Source organism: Mchenga conophoros, linkage group LG8, assembly GCF_057382185.1.
Source record: "Mchenga conophoros isolate Kocher_MC1m ecotype Shallow Benthic linkage group LG8, M_conophoros_male_GT1.1, whole genome shotgun sequence".
In the NCBI taxonomy this organism is placed as follows: Eukaryota; Metazoa; Chordata; class Actinopteri; order Cichliformes; family Cichlidae; genus Mchenga; species Mchenga conophoros.
In genome coordinates, this window is record NC_140533.1 from 13,619,820 (window position 1) to 13,642,418 (window position 22,599).

Sequence of the window (22,599 nt, forward strand, 5' to 3'; positions counted from 1 at the left end):
CGTGCACGTTTCTGTGCGTTACCTCTTGCACGAGCTCGCGCACGGCCGTTCATACCCAAGGAAACAAATCCTCCTGGCTCTTCAGAACAATGCTTTCCTGAAAGCGCCTGTCACATTTGGTGAATATTTTAGAGGATGGCAGAGCTTTTTAAACACTTGAGATCATCTTTGTTAAATCATTCAGCTCTTCAGAAATTCACAGCTGAGCACTCAGGAGCACATTGCAGCCAGTGCGTCAGCTGTAGCGTTTTAGCAATACAGTTAAATGAAGATTTTCAGTTATTATTAATAAATAATTTGAGCAGTCCCGAGCTGTGAAGAAAGGAGAGCTTTGTGTTAAGAGCAGATAGAGTACAAGTATTGCCCAAAGCTATTTTTCAGACACTGGATGGCATTGCTTGTGCAATTGGACGTGACAGCAAATGACAGCAGCTAAAGTAGTTTAGCTGCACTTGTGTTTGCTTTACTACAAATACAAGTGGCCCTAAAAGAGAACAGCAGCCACTGTTAGAGAGGTAAAGTGGCAGCTGAATGCAGAATTTTTTTTTTTTTTAATCATTATTATTATTATTGCATTTTAATAATATTAAACTGATTGCACAGAAGTATTTTTTTCTCCATTGAAGCTACTTTGTATTAAGCACATTTCTTCCTATTTCAAAAGCATTTTAAGAGCATTTATGAGCCATACTTACAGAAATGTAGCCACCTCTCTGTAGATAGTTGCCGCAATGCTCTGTAAATCTATGGAATTATAAATACTGTATATATAAACTGTACTATATGGAAGTATATTATACTGTATATATACTATACTATATGGAAATTTAGGATTCTCTATATATATAATACTATATGTATACAATGTGGAAACATGCATACTATACTTAATGAAAACATAGGATATCCTATGGTTGGAAATATAGAATTCTGTATACTATACTATGTGAGTGCTTTATAGGATACTGTATATATACTATACTGTATTCTTACTAAATAGAAATGTAGGATACCGTGTTCTGTATTTTGCTGACGTAGTATCAGTGGTGCTAGCTTTGCACAAGTGGTGAAATCTGAGGTTTGCATTTAGAAAACAACCCTTCTGCTTTGAAAAATGAAAAAAAAAAAACAAGCTTGTTTCCTTGTGTGCTCTCAGGGCCGTGAGGGCATGACATGCTACTACCTGACCCACGGCTGGGCAGGTCTCATCGTGGTGGTGGAAAACCGCCACCCCAAGTACTACCTCCACGTCTCCTGTGACTGCACTGACAGCTTCAACGTGGTGTCCACACGCGGCAGCCTCAAGACCATCGACAGCGTCCCGCCTTTACACAGGTACACAAACCACTCTCTCTTTTCCTCACTTGCGCACAAAGTCAGAAAAGATAACAAGTGCACAGATTAAATTCTCCGGGAACATTTAGGTGCAGCAAATATCCACCACACTTACATGCTTATATAAACACAGTGATCTCACAGGATTAGTGCGCTGTGTTTCTTAATAAACTACCCCAGGCTGGTCTCAGCACAGTTAATATCTGCTTTTGTTTTCTGCTGGTCTCTATTGTGTTTCTCGCACTTCTCCAGGCAGATAGATGCTGGGAGAATCAAGCGTGCAGAAGCCGTTTACATGTTATTAGTTTTCTGTTTAACAGCATGAAATCTTCCAATAAGGGAAAATTGAGGGCTTTACCTGTCACAAAGTTACAGCCCATATAATGGCAAACTGTAAAAAGTCACCATGCATGAAGCTGCTCTTGTCATTTTCTCCATCTAAAAAGAACATAGTGTCACTTTGCTTGCCTAAAAAGCTACTATCGCAAACTATCACAGTCTCATATTTCGCTCACTTGCTTTATACGATTCATAGGTGAAAGCATTTAGTGGCAATGTAATCATTCAAAAGAAGACCATATCCAATTCATATTCATAGAGGTGTGAGTAGCACAGTCATGGGCAGCAAGCCTTTATTATTTCTCACCATATGTCACCATATTATCCCAGTTTGTCTTGAAAACAGAATGAATTATTGGTTCTGATTAATCAGCTTGGTTTTCTCCACATGTGGGTTTAGCTTCTTCGAGCTTCAATTCAGTTAATTGAAACTCATTTTAATTATTTTGACGAGGGAGTGGGATGAAACGACTGTGGCGCTCTTGTCCGTCAGCAGCCATCGGATAACTGTTGTAGCCGTTTGTTTTGCCACTTTTCGTCAGAAGCTGTAGCTGCACTTTTTAAATTTTCTTCCATTAATGCATGATTAAATTAAATGACGCTGCACTTTTCTCCTGAATGACGAAGGAGAAATGATGCTGGAGAGTTGAACCAATTCCCCCCCTGTGGTTGTTTTCAGTCTCTTACTTTTGTTTCATACACAAGGCACGATTGAAGACCACTGTGTTTGTATTCACTCTACCTGCATTTAAATGTCAACAACAATAGCTCGAAGGCTCTCTCTCTCTCCCTGCAGGCAGGTGCTGGTGGTGCTTTCTCAGCTGGAGGGAAATGCCGGCTTCTCCATCACCCACCGCCTGGCTCACCGCAAGGCAGCCCAGGCCTCCCTGGGAGACTGGACCCCCACCAAGGCCACACACAGCCCCCAGCTCACCCCGGACATTGACGGCCTGCACCGACCCCGGCCTCTATGACCACCGCCCACGGCCTCTATGACCACCGCCCACTTTATCCCAGACTCACTTGCTCTAGTCCAATAAACTGTCAGACCACTGGAAAAATCAGACAAGGTTAGGCACAGTGTGTGGATCCCTAAAATGCAGAGAAAGATGCGTTTTTTTGCATCTCTTTGGTGGTGCATCTGAATGTGAAGCATGACGGGAGAGGGAAACGTTTAGTTGCTCTCTTCCTAACGCTCCATGGATGCTCGAGATTTTGTCCGGACTGCACATGCTCTGTCTGTCCCTTGCCAACTGGATGTGCCATTTGAGGATAAAATGAGCGACAGGGGAGTACTAAAAAAACCAAACAAACAAAAAACCCCACAATATTTCACCCCGGCACCTGAGAGGATCCAGTTCTGACTACTTAACATTCTGGACATTTTGTATAGCTGGCAGCACCTGCTGTATGTGAAACAGATGTCAGGCCTCAGTTTGGTATGCTTGGAGATGACCCTGCTTTCAATGAGCTTCAAAAAAAAAAAAAAAAGCCGGGGTGAGGTGCTGAAACTACTGAGCCATTGACCGGCCCACGGACCATGAGCCAACCACCAGATCAGACACTTCCCCCTCCCCCCGTGTCGTCCACCAAGACTGCTAACAAAGTGGGCAGACTTCTGGGGGGGGTTTATCGCCCCTATCCTCAGTGCGGTACTTTATGAGCCAAACCCCAGTGATTTTACCCATGAAACATACATGTCCTGTATTTTTACATTTTTGGAAAACATCTCAGTGTGAGTTTAACTTGTTTTATACACAACCCTCATTGCCTCTTGTCCATATTTGTGTTAGGGTTTTTTTGAGGTTGTAGACAAAGCCATCATTCATAAGGTACTGTTCCCTCTCCGTGGCACAATCTCTAGCTCAGGACCAAACCTGTGATTTGTACAGTAAGCTGGATTGGCAGGTGGATGGTGCCCAAGAAGCTGCAATAGCATCTTTTCACTGTTGTCTCCACTGTTTGTGATGTTAGTGGGGTCATGTTTGTAGAGACTGTAAGGTTTTTATCTTGTGAAATACTGAGCCGTGATGGAATCACCTGGCCTCAGTTTAGGGTCTCATCGCTGGAGGGCTTCTCGTCCACTTCAGAAGACAGTTTATATCTTTCCCCATGAATTAAAATTTATGTGTATGGCACCTCCTCCCAGTCATCGCCCTCCTGCATATTACATGAGTCTTACACTTGAGGTTTCTAACACCAAGCAAATTGCATCTGATCTTGTTTGGTACAGAAGGTGAGTTTAGTGTCTGTTTCCCACGCTTGCACAGTTTGCCAGCATGTCAGTTTGTACTATAACGTGCTTAGGGAGTACTGGAGTCGCTATTGGCTGTTTGAACAGCCAGTTTGCCATGGGGGAGCTCTTAAGAGGAGCTGCCGAGTTTACTTTGGGAGGGCAGGGACCACTTTTGTTTGCTTGGGTGCAGCGCGAGCGTCTGGGCAATCCTCCCACAAGAATACACTGACAGCTTGTTAGCAACAACACAGAGTCCTCGTGAAATAACAAATGATCATTTTGTCAGACTCGGTGCACACACAGCGAGACAGGAAAGAGACCCCCGAGATGGGTTGTGACACAGAAAATAGTTCTCTCTGAGTGTGCTCGTTCAAGAGATAGCTGTTTTACGTAGGTCCTTATATATAGGGTCACGGTTTTTTGTTTTTTTTCCCCAGTGTCAAAGCCATTACTCCTCATTCATCATGCCCTCACCATGGCAACATAGATGTCTCATCAGACAGAGGGGAACAATTAACATGGTACTATAGAGACAGGATTGAGTGGGAGACTTTTTATTTTAAAAACGATGTCTTACTGTTAATTTTGTGGTGAAATGGAGAAAAACTTGAAACCTAATAAGCAAAAATCCAGCAGCATTCATACAGTTAATGATTAAAAGGGAGAAAATTTGATTTATTTATTTTTTTGTTGTTGTTTTTTGTATCTAAATCATTTTAAATGTAATCATATCATTCATATCATCTCATTTTTCTCCTTTTACTTTTAAAATCATTGATGCTAAATGGCTGCGCTGTGTCCCGATGCTTGCAGTGCAACGTTTGTTTTTAACGAAACCCAGAGCTCAAGTAACTGTAAATATGCTTTCCAAAGAAACATCAATGTGTAATGACCACTTTCAGATGTGCGTCCCCATCTGGCCCTGTGTGCATGTGTGAGAATGTGCGGTCGCAGCCACGTAGCTGCTTCAGTCCCTGTGTCTTAATTTATTCATACAAGTGATTTGCAGCCCTGTTTTTCTGAAGCTGATGAATGACAGATAAAGGAATGTAACGAGGCTTTTACAGCTTCACTCTGAGCACAGATGGATTGACGTGAACCTGCACTGAAACGACTGCGAAGGCACCTCAAAATCAAGCGTCTCTGCTGGATCACTTTTACTTTTTACAGGAGTTTTAAGTTTTGTTTGCTGGTCTTCTGTTAGGTCCTGTCCGTAGCTCTTCTGTGCTTTAGGAGCGCCCCCTGCTGCTGAATAGAAAACAACCAGAGAAGAGGTGGTCACTGACAGACCCATCCAACCCCCCCTTTTTTTCCTTTCCTCCTTTTTCTTTTTTTGACCCTCATTGTAAATTGTACAATTTAGACAGAAAACTGAAAACTTAAGTCAGACTAAAGATTTAAAAGCAAAAAATGACCGTTTGAAAAAAGAAATTAAAATATGATAGTAGATACAAAAAAGTAACCTAATGCTGAAAATAATGAACTCTAAAGAATGTGATATATATATATATATAAATATATATATATATATATATATATATATAGACATATAAATATATTTTATTGATCCTCTTTTTTTGGGAGCGGGGACGTGGTATATGTGTACAAAAATATGTATGTTTAATTTTCAATCTCAGGTTCCAATGGACCAAATAAAAATTTTTTTAAAAATGAAAAGGCTTTGGTGATTATTACGAAGTAGTATTTCCTTTATGTATACAGATTTATTTATTTATTTTTAGTTTTTGGAACTCATAGAAATAACCTGATGCATGCGCATATTTAATTTTTTTTCCTGTTCAGGAAAAAAATAAAATAAAAAGATGAAGTCAAAGCTTTCAAGCTGCAGGGGAAAAAGCACTGACTAATTGAAAGAGCAGTGTATTTCCATATCAAACGTGGTTGGGTTTTTTTTGTTTTTTTTTTTAAGCATATACATTGGTTTCTTCACTTTTCACTGAGCTTTACAGATCTGTTTTCTGGTGTGTTTATCAGTTTCTAGCCTGTAATGTGCATCGTTTTCATCTCTGAGCCCCCTGTCCCCTGCTGAGAGCATATTTTTTTAGAACATCTCTTTGGTACATAAACTACTTTAACATACAGCCTTCCTCCTCTCTCACCCCATCCTAATTTAGCTGATTTGAATCTTCACCCACCCCTCCCTTCTCTCCCTCCTTTTTCTAAAAATGACCTGCTCCCCACTCCACTCCTCACTTTTTGGCTCCTGCACCCACCTCCAAGGCAACCCCTCCCTGCCCAAATCATCCAGTCCCCCCACATCCTCTTCATTTAACCTCATATGACAGGAGTCCCCAACCCTCCCACTTTGGCTCACTTTTGCAAAACCCAGCAGACACACCAGAAAGGCTCTCCGAGGTTGTGACATCCAGCATAAGGAGCTGTCAGCCCCTTTCTAGAATCATCTAGGAGGAAGCCTCTTCTAATTTGGAAACGAACAAAGGTACGGCCACGATCATATCTTCTAACATAGCCAGGGCATCTTCATCGTTAGCAGCAATGCTCAGACTAGTGAAAGGTCTGTGTACGCTAAAATGCAAACAGCGGTCAGACCAATGAGGAGAGAAAAGTGAAAACTTGCCCTTCTCATGGGAAACCTGTTCACTTCTAAGCCCTAGCTTCCCTGCTGCTGTGCAGATATGAAATAACCAATTAGATATAAGCCTCTGAGTTTAGTCTGCACACATGATTAAGGTTAAATCACCCCAGTACATGATATGAAATTGAAAAGATGCAGTATCCCCTCAGAGTGGAAGGAAACTTTTCCGGGAAAGAGGACTGCTGTGAGTAAAGACTAGGGTCTCTGTGTGAGAGGGGGAATTTATTGTGCTGTTCTCAACAGAATATTGTGTATTGCTGCAAACTGCTTGAGGTTTAGTGCGAGGGGAACGTTTTCAGCTGCTTCCAGACAGGTAGATATATTTGATCGCAAAAAAAAAAAACACGAGTGGGGAAATTACAGCCATACATTATCATTATTTTAAGCACAAATTCAACACTTGCTTCCAGTAAATTCTAAAGAAGGACGGAAGGAGGTATGTGAGCTAGAGATGTAGGAGTGCCACCACCAGATGATCACATTTCTCGCCCATCCTGTCCAGCTAATAAATCATTTGATATTCAACCCGCGGAGGGCACGGGATGTGAGGATTTCCATGAAGGGCAGAGGTACAATGACTCACCTCGAAGAGCATGCCTAAATAGAGCCTTGGCTTGTCTCAGATTTGTGTGAGCTTCTTGTCATGAGAGTTCTCATCGGGGCTTTCAGGTCAGCGAGTGTAACTGAGGACAAGGTTTGTGTGTTTCCTTCACAGCATTTCACATAAGTGAAAGGAAGGAATGTGTATGAGGCTGATTAATGTAAGGCCACTTTCACTGTGGCTTGGTGAAAATCTGGGTCTCAAACAGTCCAGTACACCTGCTAACCCAGTCATCATAAAACAGTCAGTGCAGTGCGAGTGTAGTGTGGTGGTTGGGTTGGGTAGTAAAAAATAATACTTGAGTGGCATGGAACGGTATGTGTCCCTGCACCAAAGTCCCCATTTACAGCCCTGCTTCTTCTCATTTGTCAGTCTGACCACTGGCTCTGCTCTGTGTCTGTTACTAAGCAGATAACAACACACAAAATATAAACCAGCATGTTTAAACTGAAGACCTGGTGTTAATAAACCATGCAGTGCATATGTTTATATAGTTATTTAATGCTTCGTTCTTCTCCAGTAGAAAGTGTAGGCCATAATAATGGCATCCCAGATCCCTGCACTGCCACAGTCCTACACTCCGGGGACTGACAGCGTCTTTTCTGACCAGTCTGGCTTTTACTCTCTGGACTCCAACGTACCTGGACTCTCAAAGGTGATTCTCAACAAGCTCAACCTGAAGGACTATGGAGAATACAGGTTTCCAATTTTCATTTTTTCTTCTTTTTTTCCAACGTTCATAACACCCAGACTGCTTTGATTGGTTACGCTTTAGAAATTTGCACAAATTTCACATGTCCTACGTGCTCAAAAGTTGCCCTTTATGAGCAACTTTTGAGCACATGCAGATTCTTGCATGTGTCTTGCAAGAATCTGAGCAAGACACATGCTCAGATTCTTGAGCATGTGTCTTGCTTGGCAAATGATTTAGTGTCTGACTCTAATCAGGGCTGTACTCGAAGGGAAGGCTAGAGGAATCTCATTCCGCAACTACAAAGAGATGTTCCAGAGGATGGAGGAAACTTTCAAGTTCTGCGCCGGCTGTAACGAACTCCCCGAACATCTCGCCGAGGGACAGACCCTGAAGCGCTGCGTGAAGTGAGTGCAAACTGCACCCTGTTGCGTTTGATTTACAGTATTCTGTCATTAACGCCGATTAACAGCAATCGTTGTTTACAGTCTGAATATTTTCTGGAAATTAAATCTCCACTGTTCTCTGGACATTTCTGTCACCACACAGCCAGGATCTTGTTTTGATGTTGTTGTCCAATAGCTGTCATGTGTGAGGCATTACCAGCTGCCGCTGTATCAGCAACGGAATGATAAGCCACCCAAGTGTGGACAGCACTACAGAGGTGGATAATGGCCAATGGCAAATATAGCTAAGTCCCCTGACTGTGATTCATCTCTCTGCAACTCTGCAGCTTATTAAGAGCAGCTTAATGCAGTTCATATGTCACACCATCAGAGAGAGTGCTCAAGGAGAATATTGAGGAAAAAGCAGCAGAAAACACTGCAGTGAATTTTCATGAGCTCCTAATTGTTTTTGTGCCTCGTTTTTCTTTGGCCCTCCGGCTCCCTGCTTCTTTTTTGCGTCCTTTCCCATCTCTGATTCATGCCGACTCATTCATGCTGTCGTACAGGCGCGTTCCCTTGAAATTCTCAGCTGCCTCTGCCTCTAACCTCTTACCAGTAGCAGGAGGCATTTAGGCGCACAAAAAACGGAAATGCTGACAAGTTATACCCTCGAGACCTTTGACATTAGAATTACCACCAGCGTTAAATCAGTAGTGCTGACTTTCTAATGCCGTCCTAATCCTCATTCTTTTTCGCTTTCCTCTGTTTATTAATCTCTTGGGAAATGGTTCACACTTTAACTTTCAAGGGCACCTTGTTTTTCTCACCCGTGTTTTGAGTCACTTCTTCTACTTATAAGCCTCTTTTGGAGAATTAGTACTAGCATTAGTATTAGCAAAGTGCACCGTGCTGGAACACGGTGGCTGATAAATGATTTTATGTAAATGTGGGGTGCCTCTAAGGCTGCAAATGGCTGCAAGGTAAAGTAATATAGTCTCCCAATGCAGCAGCTGCTGCTGGCTGTCAGACCACTACGCCAACACATTGCCTCATCATCGTGCATGCTGTGTGACAACACAAAGGCCTGCATCCTTACTGAGAGGTCATAAATGCCTGCTTTTACCTAGTATGCCCCTGTTTTATTTATTTATTTATTTTTTCCCCCAGCAGCTGCCAAAAGCAGGTCAGAATTCATCTTCAGTCTCATTAGTTTCTCACTGCACAGGAAGGTCAACATATTGGTTCTGTATGTAAGAAGCTATTTGTGACTTGGCACAAGCAAAACATTCTAACTGGTGGCCTAGTAATTAAGGAGCTCTCTTGATATACATTACGCTGCATGGAGTACTCATAAATATTTTTACTCTTTAGCTAATACTTAGCATGAAATACCTAAAAGCTTAGATAGTTTAGCGTAATACAAAATTAGAACCAGTAGGGTGACCAGAACCCAACATGCTAAATGTAAAATAAAGTGTGTGTTTCTGCAGGACTTGTGGTGCCTTACATTTTCCCACCCTGGGAGTACCGTAGGCAGCATGAGATGGTGATATAGTCACCTGTGGGAGACACAAGATGACAACCTTTGCCACTATCTTCACAGACATTAAATAAAAGCTGGGTTTTCAGAAACTAGAGACAAACAAAATGTGCAGGATTGTCTCAGTAGGTGAGAAGGGAGGGAAAGGTATAAAAATACTGTGCGCTTACCTGCTTACCCTATTATATTTCCATGCTCACCTTCTGAGTGTGGCTTTTCTTGGCAATAGATTGGACTTTTTGAGCTTAAATTAGGAAATCCATATACAGCCAAGTATGCAGTCCTGCGAAAGTCTAAGAACACCACATCATTGTTTTGGCTAGCTTAAAGAACCACTGCTAGCAGCAATAACTTGAAGTGATCGCTTTCTGTGTGACTTTATCAACCTCTTGCATTGTTGTGGAGGAATTATGGCACTCTGTTTTTATAATGCTACTGTCATCAATATTTAAGCTGCAAAATGAGACCTGTAGAGTCTGAGAGGTAGCTAACTGCAAATAGCACTGACATTTCATGGTCTGACCTTGGGGTGAGGATGGTCGGACAACCACCACTGAAAAGATTGCAGCATTGTGTTAAACATGTACCTGAATGTTCCAAAACAAACTGCTGAAGGTGGAGAACAGTAGAAGTATGGAGAATTACAGTTTCACAAATAAAGTAATGCTTTTGCTTACCGTCTTCTTCTTCCCCACACCAGTTTTTCACTATGTTACCATTGTTCTTCGGTTTTCCACCAGGTGTTTGAATGTATACTACTGCACTAAGGACTGTCAAAGAAAGGACTGGGCTCAGCATAAAAAGGTTTGCAAGATATTGTGGCTGGTGGCAATTGACAGACTAGTGGAGTGGCTAATGTTCACAGGTGAGAAATTAAAAGGTGGTGCTGCTGAAATGAATTCACATCTCCATGGCTTAAATTTTCCTTTTCTTGAGAAAAAATTATATTTCAGCCTGCTTTTTGAAAGCTGTATCATATATATCAACACATTTGTACCCCTCCCTCACCAAAAAATGGGCTCATTGCCTCGGGACAGCAATGTGCAGTTTTCTGTATATTTATGAAGTAGATTTGTTTGCTTTTATATCCTGCCACTCAGCGCTCCTAAAAATAATAACACTCTCTGATCGGAGTCACTACTCCAACACACTTGAGTCGAATAATCACAACAAGCAGCCCCAAGGACCTGAGTTTGGAAGCGCTGTTTTCCTGTTATCCCCGTAAGAAAAATGGTCTAATGGCATAATGATGCCCTGAGGCAACGAACCAGAAAAAGCTGTTTTAGTAAATACATGAAATCCAAATCTGTCTTTAAACAAACAACTATACTTGGTCACATATTCATGCATATACACACATTGTCTTGTTATAGTTATTTCAATTTTGAACATGCATACATATGATATTAGTTTTAGCAGTAGCTAACATTGAGTTGCATGCAGAATTAGTTCCTGAAAGGACTGTTCCACTCCCAGGTCAAAGGGCAGATCCTCTTCTACTGGTTATTTTACTTATTACAGTGACGTGTTATGAAATAAAGTAAGTTGTAGATTGTAAAGGACAGTGTAATAAACAATTATGTGGTTTGTTGCCTACCTGGGCAACTCCACACCATAGAGTCATGAGGTTTCTAATCTGAGATGAAAATCAAGAGAAATTACACAAAGGAAACGCCTGAAAGACAACGAGTGAGACAGAGAAGTGAAATTTTTCTCTCCTAAATTTCTGTCATAGTTGACCAGTGTTTTGTTATCTGACTTTAAAAGCCTCTGTGGACCTACAAACTTTGTAGCTCAATCATAGTATTGTACCACTGTTACAGGAGACCTCCCCATCCCTACTGAGAAGTGGACCAAGTCAGCTGGTGAGGTGAAGAACTGGGACGACTGGCTTTCCAAGCAGGGGGATCTTACACCACGCCTGAACACGGTCTTGTCCGGTGCCAACATGGCGGCCCTTTGGAAAAACGCCTCCAGACCTCGACCGGATGATGCTGACCTGCGACAATCCTTATGGCGAATTCAGAGCGAGTTCCTCTCTCGAGTTCTCACGGTGGGCTTGGCCGTGCAGCACTTTAAACTGGACCCATATGACAAACCAGTCACTGTTCACCTAGTGGGGACATCTCACAATGAAACCATGGGAGCCAGACTGACCGACTACGATGAGCTGAACCACATGTTCCCTGGACACCAGGGGATCGAAATAGTCATGGTGGGGCCTGAGGTGGTGGACGGCCCCATCATGAGACCTCCTCTCAGGGCATTTGGCCCCAAGCACAGAGTCTACATCAGCGCCTACAAGGCTCTTTACCATCAGTTCTGGGAGGATATGGTGGTTAAACAGGAAGCAGCCAAGCCGGACCTGGTGGTTGGATTTCATCCTGGTATGTATTCTAATAATCCCACAAGACATCAACGAAGAGTGCAATTTTGAGAGAATTTTAACAGTGGCCTGAATTGAAAATGAATTTAGATTAAGACCTTAATGACTGCTGCAGCTATTTTGGACTGAAGCGATGGCTTGTCTTCCTCTACATGTGTTTGGCAGCTACTTCCTTCAGAGAACAGAGAAAGCAGGAAACCTGTAGCTCACTGGATCTGGCCCATTCATTAGTGCCAGGCCTTTATTGGGGATTTGGGTGATTAAGGGGAGCAGCTGTAAAAGAGTTTGGCTTGAGATAGCTGGAGTCAGCATAATGTTAGTAAGCTCTCCTTTTGAAGAAGTGTCTCAGTCTATCACTGCCTGCCCTCTCGTGTGCAAAGTCATTGATTTGAAGCCGTCGGGGGACAGCTACATTTAAAGCTTTTGGAGTAGAACACAAAGGGTAACTGAAAGTCTTGACACCTACTTCCCCGTTTATACACTTTCACTGACAACCACCTCATTAAAGCCGCACTATAACCCAACGCCCTTTTAAGCTTTTGCACTGAGTCTGTTCTTTGACCTTTTAACCTGCAAATCAGCAGTAAAGCCCCAACCCAAAATGCACCTGTAACCCTGGCTCGGTTATCGCTACAGGCTCCAGTGGAGCTAAATATACAGGAATCAGTCATCCTGAGAGTAAACTGCCTGAGAGCCTGGCTGCAATTCATACTGCAAAGCTGGCAGAGCACTGCATTATGACACTGTTTAGGTGATAGGCGCGCAGGCAGCGTGACGAAAGGAGTAAAAAAGAAGGTGTGTGTGTGTGTGTGTGTGTGTGTGTGTATGTGCTGAAGTCACAAGAGAATGAGAACCGGGGGAAAGGGAAAGCTACTAGAAAAACACATTTACAAAATAAACTATGGAGATATTGACCTTTGAGAATAAGAGGGAGAAGGTAATGTCAGCTTTCAGAAAGAAGATTGATGTGGGATATGTAACATTAACCATACAGGGATACAACGCCCCCAAAACAGGTGCCTCATAAATGCAAAAAAACCCATCCAGACTTCTTTTTGTTGTCCGTGATATAAACTGGATTTTCACAGCTATATAACACTTTCTTGTTGCCTGGTTTGTTTGTTTTTTTTTTAAAGTCTATTATCATTAATAATTACCATATGGCCCGAATTTACTGCTGCCAGGCAATTATGGCAGTCGTTACCAGTCAGGCTGTAGCCTGTCTTTGTCGCTTTGTCTCCTGGGGTATGGTTTAAACCTCTAAACGCTTACTCCGTGTTAACAGCTTTCTCGTCACGATAAGTAACCGCTGGGGTGTTCATATCATGGAGTGCATTAATGAAATTGAAATCGCCCTCCACCTCCAGTTTGAGTTCCCGGGAAAGATGAGGCGCTTGATAACATGACGCCATCTCTGTGCCACGCTGTCACATTTCTTGTATACACCCCCCGGTAGGCTATCTGCAAACATGTTTCTCACATGTCCACTTTCCCGTTAATGCTGAGTAAGATATAACCACGTCCTTCTCTGTGGTAAAATAATAATAATGCAAGCACAGGAAAATTCTCTTGTTTGCTCGGTTTTGTCTCACTCGGGGACACTTAAGCTGGATGGATTTACAGTATTTGCTGCCATGGCAGGCTGGAACCTCACTAATCCGGTTGAAGGGCAAACTTTTCACCATAATACCCCATCGCCACCCCGCACCACAAAAATCTGACTTCTGATATAAACCCGAGTCGGGGGAAAGTGACATCTGTCAGTTAATATACCCGAGGATTATGCAAGCAGCCCGTCCTAAATGTAGCCGGACTGCTGTGACTGTCTGTGTGACTGACTGGCGAGTACCACACATTTTCAGCTGGTGTGATGCTGAAAAGAAAGATTTAACAAGCTTCCCAATGTCCAGCTAAAGCTCACAAACGAGGTCCGCTTGCTTGTGGCAAAGCTGCCGTCTTCACATCGACACCACAGGTGTGTCGGCATCAGTGAAGCTGGATTATATAATGCTGTTTACTTCAGACCTCAATCCTGACACTGACACTGCAATACACACCTGTCAATAAACTGCTGCGGAGGAACACGACAGCCAGAGATTCCTTGGTTTATTAATGAGATTAGGTATGCCCAGAAGGGATTGTAATCAAGCTAACAAGAGAAACACATGGTTTGCTGGAGCCTAATCAAGTGTACTCTGTTCCATCTTTACCTCATTGACCAAAAGGAGACTGAGACTGACTGTTTTCTCTGTCAGTTTGTTGTTTTAATCTTTTAGCTTCCAGATGCCTCATTTTTTTTTAAAGAGTGGAGCATCTAGCAGGAATAAGACGCACATATTTACTTTACCAGGATTATATTGGAGGATGGGAAAAGATGAAAGGAAGATAGAAGTGCACTCTTGTTTTAACAGTGTAGTGGGTAACAGGCCATAAGCAAATGTGATACTAATTATTTAATATTTCTAATAATTAGCATGTTTGTGAACGTACAGCATACAGGTTCACGTGTTTGTTTTTAACTCAGGGTTCCACGCTAACCAGGGTCTGATAGAGGGTTGGCTGCCCACTCTGCTGCTGCTCAGAGACTATAACATCCCTTCCTTCTTCACCATGTTCAGGTAAGTCATGCTTCTGTGGCTCTAATTTCTTGGATTGCATTTTATGTAGCAGGCTTAATAAAACTTCTCACTCTCTTGAATATTTGAAATTCTTTGCGCTTGAGGGACTTCATTAACTCGTTTTGTATACCATCTGCTAACTCCAGAAAAAAAGAAAGTCAGAACTGTCGGAGATTGTTGATGAACATACAGTGCTATGCAAAACTTTTCATTTCTTTATGTTTTGATAGAAAAATTAGAAATAGGTTCCACATTTTATTGAGATGTGCAAACACACATGGAATTACACTACAGAAGGCAAAAGCAGAGTTTGTATAATTCTAAGGAACTCAAATGTCAATATTTGGACCACCTTTATTCTTCAACACAGCCTGAATTCATCATTACATTTAGGATCTGTTGCCTCCTCTTATGTTTAATATGTCAAGAAACCTTAAGAACGGCTCCCTGACAGCCACCCTTCCACTGAGACCATTTCTGATGAGGCTTTTGTGAACAGTAGATGATCCACTGATGGTCCAGATGCCTTGTTCAGGTCATGTGTCAGGTCTTCGCTGGATTTCTTCCTATTTCTTAAGGCCATAGCTATCGGATTCTGTTCATCTGCTACAGATATGCATTTTTAGGGCCTGACACTTTAGCCCAGTTTTCTGCTCTACTGCTTACCTAGCTGCCTTCATTACCTTCGGATAGTTATCTCTTAAACATTATTCCTCTATACCTGTTTCCAATTTAGTTTTTTTGTTTCTTTACAAAGGCCAAGTAGAAGAAAAGATTTGTTTCTTTTACAGCAGGAGCTCTAAACAGAATCTCCCCTTGTAGAGTATAACGGGATGAAATTGCACAGTTCTGATACTCCAGTCTTTCACCCTTTGTTGATGCCGTTTTGCCAAAACGTCTGTTTTCTTGTAGCCGTTTGTGTTTCTTAAGCACTCACGATTCACACGCACAATAAAACTAAACTTCAACCTAAATTTGAGTATTTTCACACCTCTTTTGTCTCCACAGTGAGATGGAGCTCAAGTACTCACTGGAGATTCTGCTGGAGCTGGAGATGCACATCAGGGACAGTGGGCCCAATCCATTCACCTCACAGAAACCAGAGCAGGTCCAAGCCTGTCCTAACAAACCCCTCGTCTACTGCAACTCTCATTACGTCAGTTTCCAGGGACTGCTTCCACAAGAAGACCTTGAGGGCCGAGGTGCAGATGCTTAGAGTCCACAGTGAAACCTATGAAGGTAACTCAAAGCCTTCTTTTTGGACCTGACAGATTTGCAGGTTTCCTAAAGTCCTTGGGGGACTTTCTGCAACCTGTCAGAGATGGCCATAACTCTGCTGGACACTGAATCATACCTCTGGCATTGGGAGTGAAGGAAAAATAATCTTCACTCCTTCCAGAGTGTGCTAAAAACTATCTTTTAATTCTGATATGTTTACCTAATGAGGAAGAAGCCAGCAGTGTTTGGGGGGGTAAAGCACCAGCGGATCCCAGAGGTTTCTACTCGCTTCATTATGCAGGGTGACATGACGACTGTTGGATATGAAGAGTCACTGTTGTACCTACATTATGTGACCAAAATTAGCTTCATCGTCACTTAACGACTTCCTGTGATTTGTTCTGCGGCACGAGCGAATTCCCAAACATCACGCTGGCTGCACATGAATTTAACACACAATCTCAAATAACGCCTATATAAATGACAGCATTATCAAAGAAGCTGAGGTTCCTTTGAGATTTGTGATGGTTGTGAGTTTTTCTACTTTATCGTGTGGATTTGTCTCTGCTTTGTTGCTCAAATTTGAGTCTTTAGTTCTTGAAAAAGAGTTGTGCTGACAGCAGAGAGCTCTACTGATGCACATTAAAGTAACACTTCTTTATCAATGCCTCTGTTTACTGTGTGTTGTCTTTTATTAAGGTTTATCATCATGTCTAATAGCATTTTTAATGGTGGTAATCACTTAAGCGTGGTAAAATATAATAAACACACCATTACTGTTTTGATTACAGGCCCAGTATTGCTGTATTGTAATGTATATTTTTTTAAAACTAGGGTATTAAAGGATATTTTCACATGTGCTAAACGGAGGTCTGTATTGGCAAGTGAGTTTTATTTGACAGGTACGTTTTATTTACTGTGGAATAAACAACAATTACCATACATTAACCTTCACTCTCTCCTAGCCCATCTGCCTCTCTTAAAAAACATCACGAGCCCCGTTTTTCAAATAATCATAAAACAATTTATAGCCAGTCTGAAACCATCGGACACAAAACTGAACAATGCTTTTTAAAATTAACACTATTATGTTATAAAGCATGGACAAAAAGCCGAATTCTGCCCTCAGTAGCAAATGGCACATAGATCCACCGTAAAGAAAAATGTATTGTTTCATCCTCATTCAAAATGTTGATCTGGTGTCATTTCCCCACACAACCATCTCTAACTGTCACAGAAGACTTTTTTAAAAAGAGAAAATATCCAGTGAGCATCGGCTCTCTGAACAAAATGAAGTGCGTGGGGAACAGAAGAGCACATCTGGCATCACTCCTGTCAGCTAGGAACAGAAAACTGAGACTACACTTCACACACGCTCACTGAAATTAGACAACAGATGATTGCAAAAGCATTTCCTGGTCAGATGAGTCTCAAATGCCGCAGCCTACCTGAGCAATTACTACTGACCGTGTCCACTTCTTTATGACCACAGTGTACTCATCTTCTAATGATTGCTTCCAGCACGATAACAAAACTCAAAACGTCTGAAACCGGTTTCTTGAACATGACAATTAGTTCTCTTTATTCAAATGGCCTCCACAGCCACCAGCTCGCAATCCAGTCGAGAACTGTCAGGATGTGGATGTATAGGAGATTCTCATCATGGATGTGAAACCATCAAATCTGCAGCAACGGATCTGTTACTATGTTAATATGGACCAAAATCTACCTTGTTGACTCTGGAATGAAGAATTAAAGTCGATCGCAGGTGTACCTAACAAAGTGACTTGTGAACATACATTAGAAACAATTCAAGCATAAAATCTAAATGATAAAAGTCTTTATTAATTTAGAATCGCCCTTTTTTTGGGGTCAAAATGTTGCTTTCACTGATGGATACAAATAAATCTATTTGACGCCGTTTCTAGAGAGCAGGCCTGGTGGGGCGACACTGACCTCTAGTGGATAGAAGTTGTAACACAAAGCTATAGGAAAACAAGTCATTAAGAGGCCCAAGGCATGTTTTGGACTAGTGGAAACAGTGTTTCTTTATAGCTTTCTGCCTGATTGGCTTTATTCTCTTTATATCATTTCATTTTCAGGGGAAAAATGTATTCAGGTTTAGGCAAAAATCTTCTATTAGGCTATGTGTAAATACCAGAAGTACATACTCTGGGCCAGGTTTACTATTGAAACCATGGGCAATAAATCAGTTATAAAAATAATAATAAAGTAATTTGGGGTGAAAATATATCAAACCCACAAATTATTGCAATCGATAAATAAACAACCGTAACACCATAAATGCAATGATAAATTAAATTTTTAGGGGGTTGTTACGTCATAAAACCTACTCGTACATCTACTCATTCATTCATGCATTTTACCTCCTCATGTGAGTCTGGCTCTTGTGAAGTCAGGAATGGTCTGGAGTTGTCAGACGTTTCTAGAAGGCAGAGCACAGGTGCTATATCTGGCACTGCAGCCCCCCAACAGACCGCTCACGTATCATAAAAGCAGAGGAGCAGCAGCAGAGGAAGCAGCTGAAAAGCGTCTGTGTCACACTCATTTGCTCGGTTCGAGATGACGGAAACCGAGAGGTAAGTGGAATGTGTGGAGTCCAGTTTTATTAAATGTACATTTATTTTCACAGAGCACTGTGAAAGTGGCCGATGAGTGAAAGCACATGCGGGAGGAGCGGGGCCTTCACCGACAGCTTGAAGTTTGAATTGCCATTTTCAGTCTTGAAACACTGAGGTAGTGGAAGCCTGTTTCAAGACTTTCTTTATGGGTTCACTGTGTATAAAACATACCTTATATACAGTGTATGGTTTTTCCACTTGTTCCAAGTTGTAAACATGAAGCTTAAAGCAAAAAACACTCTTCCCACCCACCACTGAGAAAAGAACTGAAGGTTACAGCATGAATATAAGAGTATGATGAACACATGGCATGATGTTTGTCATCATCAGGCTCTGATCAGCTGTATCCCATTGATCTTTAATAATTTGAATCTTCCTTTCCAGGGCTGTTCAGCAGACCAAGGATAAAAGCATGACTTTCCGGTCCCAAAAAGAGATGTTTGAGAAGATGGAGGAATCTTTCAAAATCTGTGCTTATTGTGAAAAGCGACCGAATGAACTTTCCAACCCACAGAAGCTAAAGCGTTGCTCCAGGTAAAGAGAGAGAGTAAAAAAGCAGCGTATTCAGATTTTATCCAGTGAGTTTGTACTGCCAGTACAGACCAGATCTTTTTTTCCTCTCCAGGTGTCTGAATGCTTACTACTGCTGTAAAGAGTGTCAGAAGGAAGACTGGCCCAAGCACAAGAAGTCCTGCTCACAGCTGCGACTGGCTGCCATCGACAGAGTTGTGGAGTGGCTTGTGTTTAAAGGTAAAGTGAAGATTCTTCCAAATATTCCAAAAAAGGAAGTATCGGACATAGTGGGTTGCTTCAAATGTCTGATTTAGCAGATTTTCTTCGACTACATGCCGTGTCTGACCCAACCCCAGAGGGAAACTGAGGGTTTTGTGTGAATGTGTAAACTGCTATGATATTTTTTATTTTACAATATTATGCTAAAGTAATAATGTGAATTTAAAACAAAAAACTAACAAACCGTTTTAACCTTGCTCAAACTGCCAGTTTTATTTGTCTTCAGGAGACCTCCCGTTTCCTACAGAAAAATGGTCCAAATCCCAGTCCGAGGTAAAAGGTTTCGATGACTGGCTCTCCATGCAGGGAGATCTCACAGCACGCCTCGATCCCATTTTAAATGGAAAAAACATGAACGACTTGTGGTCCAACGCTGGTCGGCCTCGGCCAGATGATGACGATCTGAAGCAGTCGCTGTGGAGGGTTTGCAGCGAGTTCTTCTCCAGGCCTCTGACAATAGCCTGGGGGATGAGGCTGTTTGGTCTAAACCCTTTATCCAAACCTCTCACCATTCACCTGGTGGGAGCAGGCCACACTGAGACTCTGTCAGCCAGACTGACCGACTACGATGAGCTGAACAACATGTTCCCTGGACACCAGGGGATCGAAATAGTCATGGTGGGGCCTGAGGTGGTGGACGGCCCCATTGTGAGGCCTCCCCTCAGAGCTTTTGGACCCAAACAGAGAGTCTACATCAGCGCCTACAAGGGCCTCTACCATCAGTTCTGGGAGGAGCTGGTGGAGAAAGAGGAGGCAGCCAAGCCAGATTTGGTGGTTGGATTTCATCCTGGTGAGAATTTTTTTTTCTCCCTTATATAAACACATAATAGTGTGTCTGTTTCTTACTGAGCAATAAAAAGTTAAGAGATCTTATTCATTATTTGGTTTTCTTTCCTTCCTATTTTAAATGTATTTATTTATTTTTATTAAGGATTTGATGCCAGCCAAGGTCTGGACGAGGGTTGGCTTCCAACTCTCCTGCTTCTCAGAGATTATGAAATTCCTTCTCTCTTCACTGCTCTCACGTGAGTGACATTTTGACCTTATTACATTTATATTTAGTTTTCAGGTTCTTTAACTTTTTTTGGTTACATTTCTGTTTTATGACATTTTATTGCTAAAGGGAAACATTGCGATCCACACCGCATTATTTTACTTCAGATATGAAGTTACTGCTGTCTAGAATAGTTAAAATGAGCTCAGCTTCTCTCAACTACTACATTAATGTTCTGTTTACATGTTAGTTCATCAATAATAATCAAATATAGTACAACATTAACTAAGAAAACCTTGGCTGTTCTACATGACGAGGACTTTTGATAGTATTGTTATGGCATGCTAATGCTACTTAAAGCTACAGTGTGTTGGATAACAATCCTAATTTGTTTAATGGGAGTAAGAATATTCCTAGCGGCGTGTATTTAGGGATAAGATTACTCACCATCACAGTCAGCAGCTGAAACTGCTGCAGTAAAACCCAGCAAGTTCAAGAGTAATGCCAAACATTACATCTTCAGAATTAAATCCAGAATACATCTTCAGTATTTGGATTATTAAGAATTAAGGAGCAGCTTTTTCAGCCAATGAGGAATCTTGGCCTTGTATAACCTCAGTGAGTGGGAATATGCACCTGCAGCTTTGGAGAACTACTCATTCCAACAGATCTTTAACGCACTGATGCTGATAATATGGGACAATGGGGGGAAAAAAAGAGTGCTTTGTCCATCACTGGAAAGGCACAGCCCACGCGGCCTGTGAGGAGCACCGGGTCATTTGCATTTACAAGCGCTGATGCTGATACAGCCAGACAGCGAGAATACCTCAGCTACACAGGCGTGGCAGAATAAATAAGAGATCTGTGAGGGGTTTTAAGTAAGAACCCGAGCAACTAATTCTGGGGAAATGAGAAGATCCTGCGTTAAGTGGCGTCATGTGGGATCTTCAGTTTAATAAGCTATACTGTAACAGTCAGTTTTACATTCTAATCAGGTGACATGCTTGTCAGTTTCATTATTGTATTATACATTATATCTTACAAGTGCACAGCAGTCTGCCGAGCCTAAACTTTCTGCTGCTTCTGCTCTTTTATCACTGAGAGCTAATTTGCCCATTTGCCATGCTTTGCTGCGTGTAATGTCTGCTGATCATGTCTGCTTGTTCTCCGTCTGCAGTGAGACAGAGATGACCTACTCTTTGCAAATTCTGCTGGAGCTGGAAATGGACATGAAAGGAAGTGGAGCCAACCCTTTTGCATCACTAAAGCCAGAAGTTGTGGATTCATGTGCCCACAAACCTCCGGTCTACTGCAACTCCCACTACTTCTGTTTTCAGGGTCTGCTGGAGACTGTGGAGTTTGAAGAACCAGAGGACGCCTGAATAACAGCAGCGTGCTGACTCTTCCAGCTTTGGGACTATAAAGTTCTGTTTTTATGTGAACTTTAACTATTTTCTTAAAGTAGTTTAAAAAAAATACTACTTAATGTGTACATTTGCTGAATAGGTTCTGCCTGATGGCTACTTACTGTGCAATGTCCCTGCTGCATTTGCATTCTCACTATCCCAGTTTGATGGCATTCAGCAGCCACGGTGATGACATTTGACTATACTGCCTATTATTGTGTGTAGAGGGTACAATGTTATAGTAATAGTTTGCTTTCTTCTGTGGTTTTAATCTTTTGGTTATGGCCTCTTTTTTCATCTGCTGTTACAATAACCATGATGTGATAAAAGTAACTTTTCATTAACATTGTCACCTTGTGCTTTTTAATTAAAAAGGACAATATGTCAAAAGTTTTTCAGGCACTAAATTTATTATTTTTGCAACATCTTAAAACAAAAATCACTCAATCAGTTTTCTCTAGGCAGAGGAAATGAAACGTGCAGCACATTTGTAGCAAGAACGAAGCATAAACCCCCCTAAACTGTATTCATACGTACAAAGATTTTAAATAGGTGATTGTCACCAACCAGGAATGATCACAATAGTGCGCACAGTCAGGAATATATGATAAATAGCAGGTCAGAGCTTGTCGTGATTATGAATACTATATAATATTGAATCAGATAAGTGGATTTCAACATAAGTAGCTGCAGGTGGAAAATGACAAGGACTGCTGTAAAAGTATTCTGTTAATAAGAGCGTGGTAGTAAGGAGCTGTGAGATAACACAAATGTTATTGTGGGGGAGATAAAACTTAC

At 41.7% G+C, this 22,599-nt stretch overlaps 3 protein-coding genes across 7 annotated transcripts in view; all 3 read left to right on the forward strand.

Annotated features, from left to right (window-relative positions):
- capn15 (calpain 15) overlaps positions 1 to 5,587 on the forward strand; it is a 46,101-nt gene extending 40,514 nt beyond the window's left edge. For both annotated transcript variants that reach the window (XM_085284326.1, XM_085284325.1), the window contains exons 11-12: positions 1,157 to 1,335; positions 2,471 to 5,587. In XM_085284326.1, the coding sequence (XP_085140452.1) occupies positions 1,157 to 1,335; positions 2,471 to 2,648 (357 nt within the window). In that variant the 3' untranslated portion in view covers positions 2,649 to 5,587. The remainder of the gene's footprint in view (positions 1 to 1,156; positions 1,336 to 2,470) is intronic.
- Positions 5,588 to 6,166: 579 nt separating this feature from the next.
- Positions 6,167 to 16,836, forward strand: mss51 (MSS51 mitochondrial translational activator). Of its 4 annotated transcripts, none has more exons than XM_085284329.1 (7): positions 6,167 to 6,371; positions 7,649 to 7,827; positions 8,077 to 8,226; positions 10,486 to 10,610; positions 11,569 to 12,132; positions 14,656 to 14,749; positions 15,758 to 16,836. In XM_085284329.1, the coding sequence occupies exons 2-7, from the start codon at positions 7,670 to 7,672 to the stop codon at positions 15,963 to 15,965; spliced, it is 1,299 nt and encodes a 432-aa protein (XP_085140455.1). In that variant the 5' UTR covers positions 6,167 to 6,371; positions 7,649 to 7,669; the 3' UTR covers positions 15,966 to 16,836. The 4 variants fall into 4 exon arrangements, with proteins under 4 accessions (XP_085140455.1, XP_085140453.1, XP_085140456.1 ...); XM_085284327.1 differs by having other exon boundaries at positions 7,652 to 7,827; XM_085284330.1 differs by lacking the exon at positions 6,167 to 6,371 and adding an exon at positions 7,078 to 7,096.
- Positions 16,837 to 18,465: 1,629 nt separating this feature from the next.
- On the forward strand, positions 18,466 to 22,179 carry LOC146568334 (putative protein MSS51 homolog, mitochondrial). Its single transcript, XM_085283382.1, has 6 exons — positions 18,466 to 18,567; positions 18,994 to 19,143; positions 19,235 to 19,359; positions 19,628 to 20,191; positions 20,333 to 20,426; positions 21,573 to 22,179. Exons 1-6 carry the CDS (start codon positions 18,551 to 18,553, stop codon positions 21,775 to 21,777), a joined length of 1,155 nt encoding a protein of 384 aa, XP_085139508.1. The 5' UTR covers positions 18,466 to 18,550; the 3' UTR covers positions 21,778 to 22,179.
- The last annotated feature ends 420 nt before the right edge of the window (positions 22,180 to 22,599 follow it).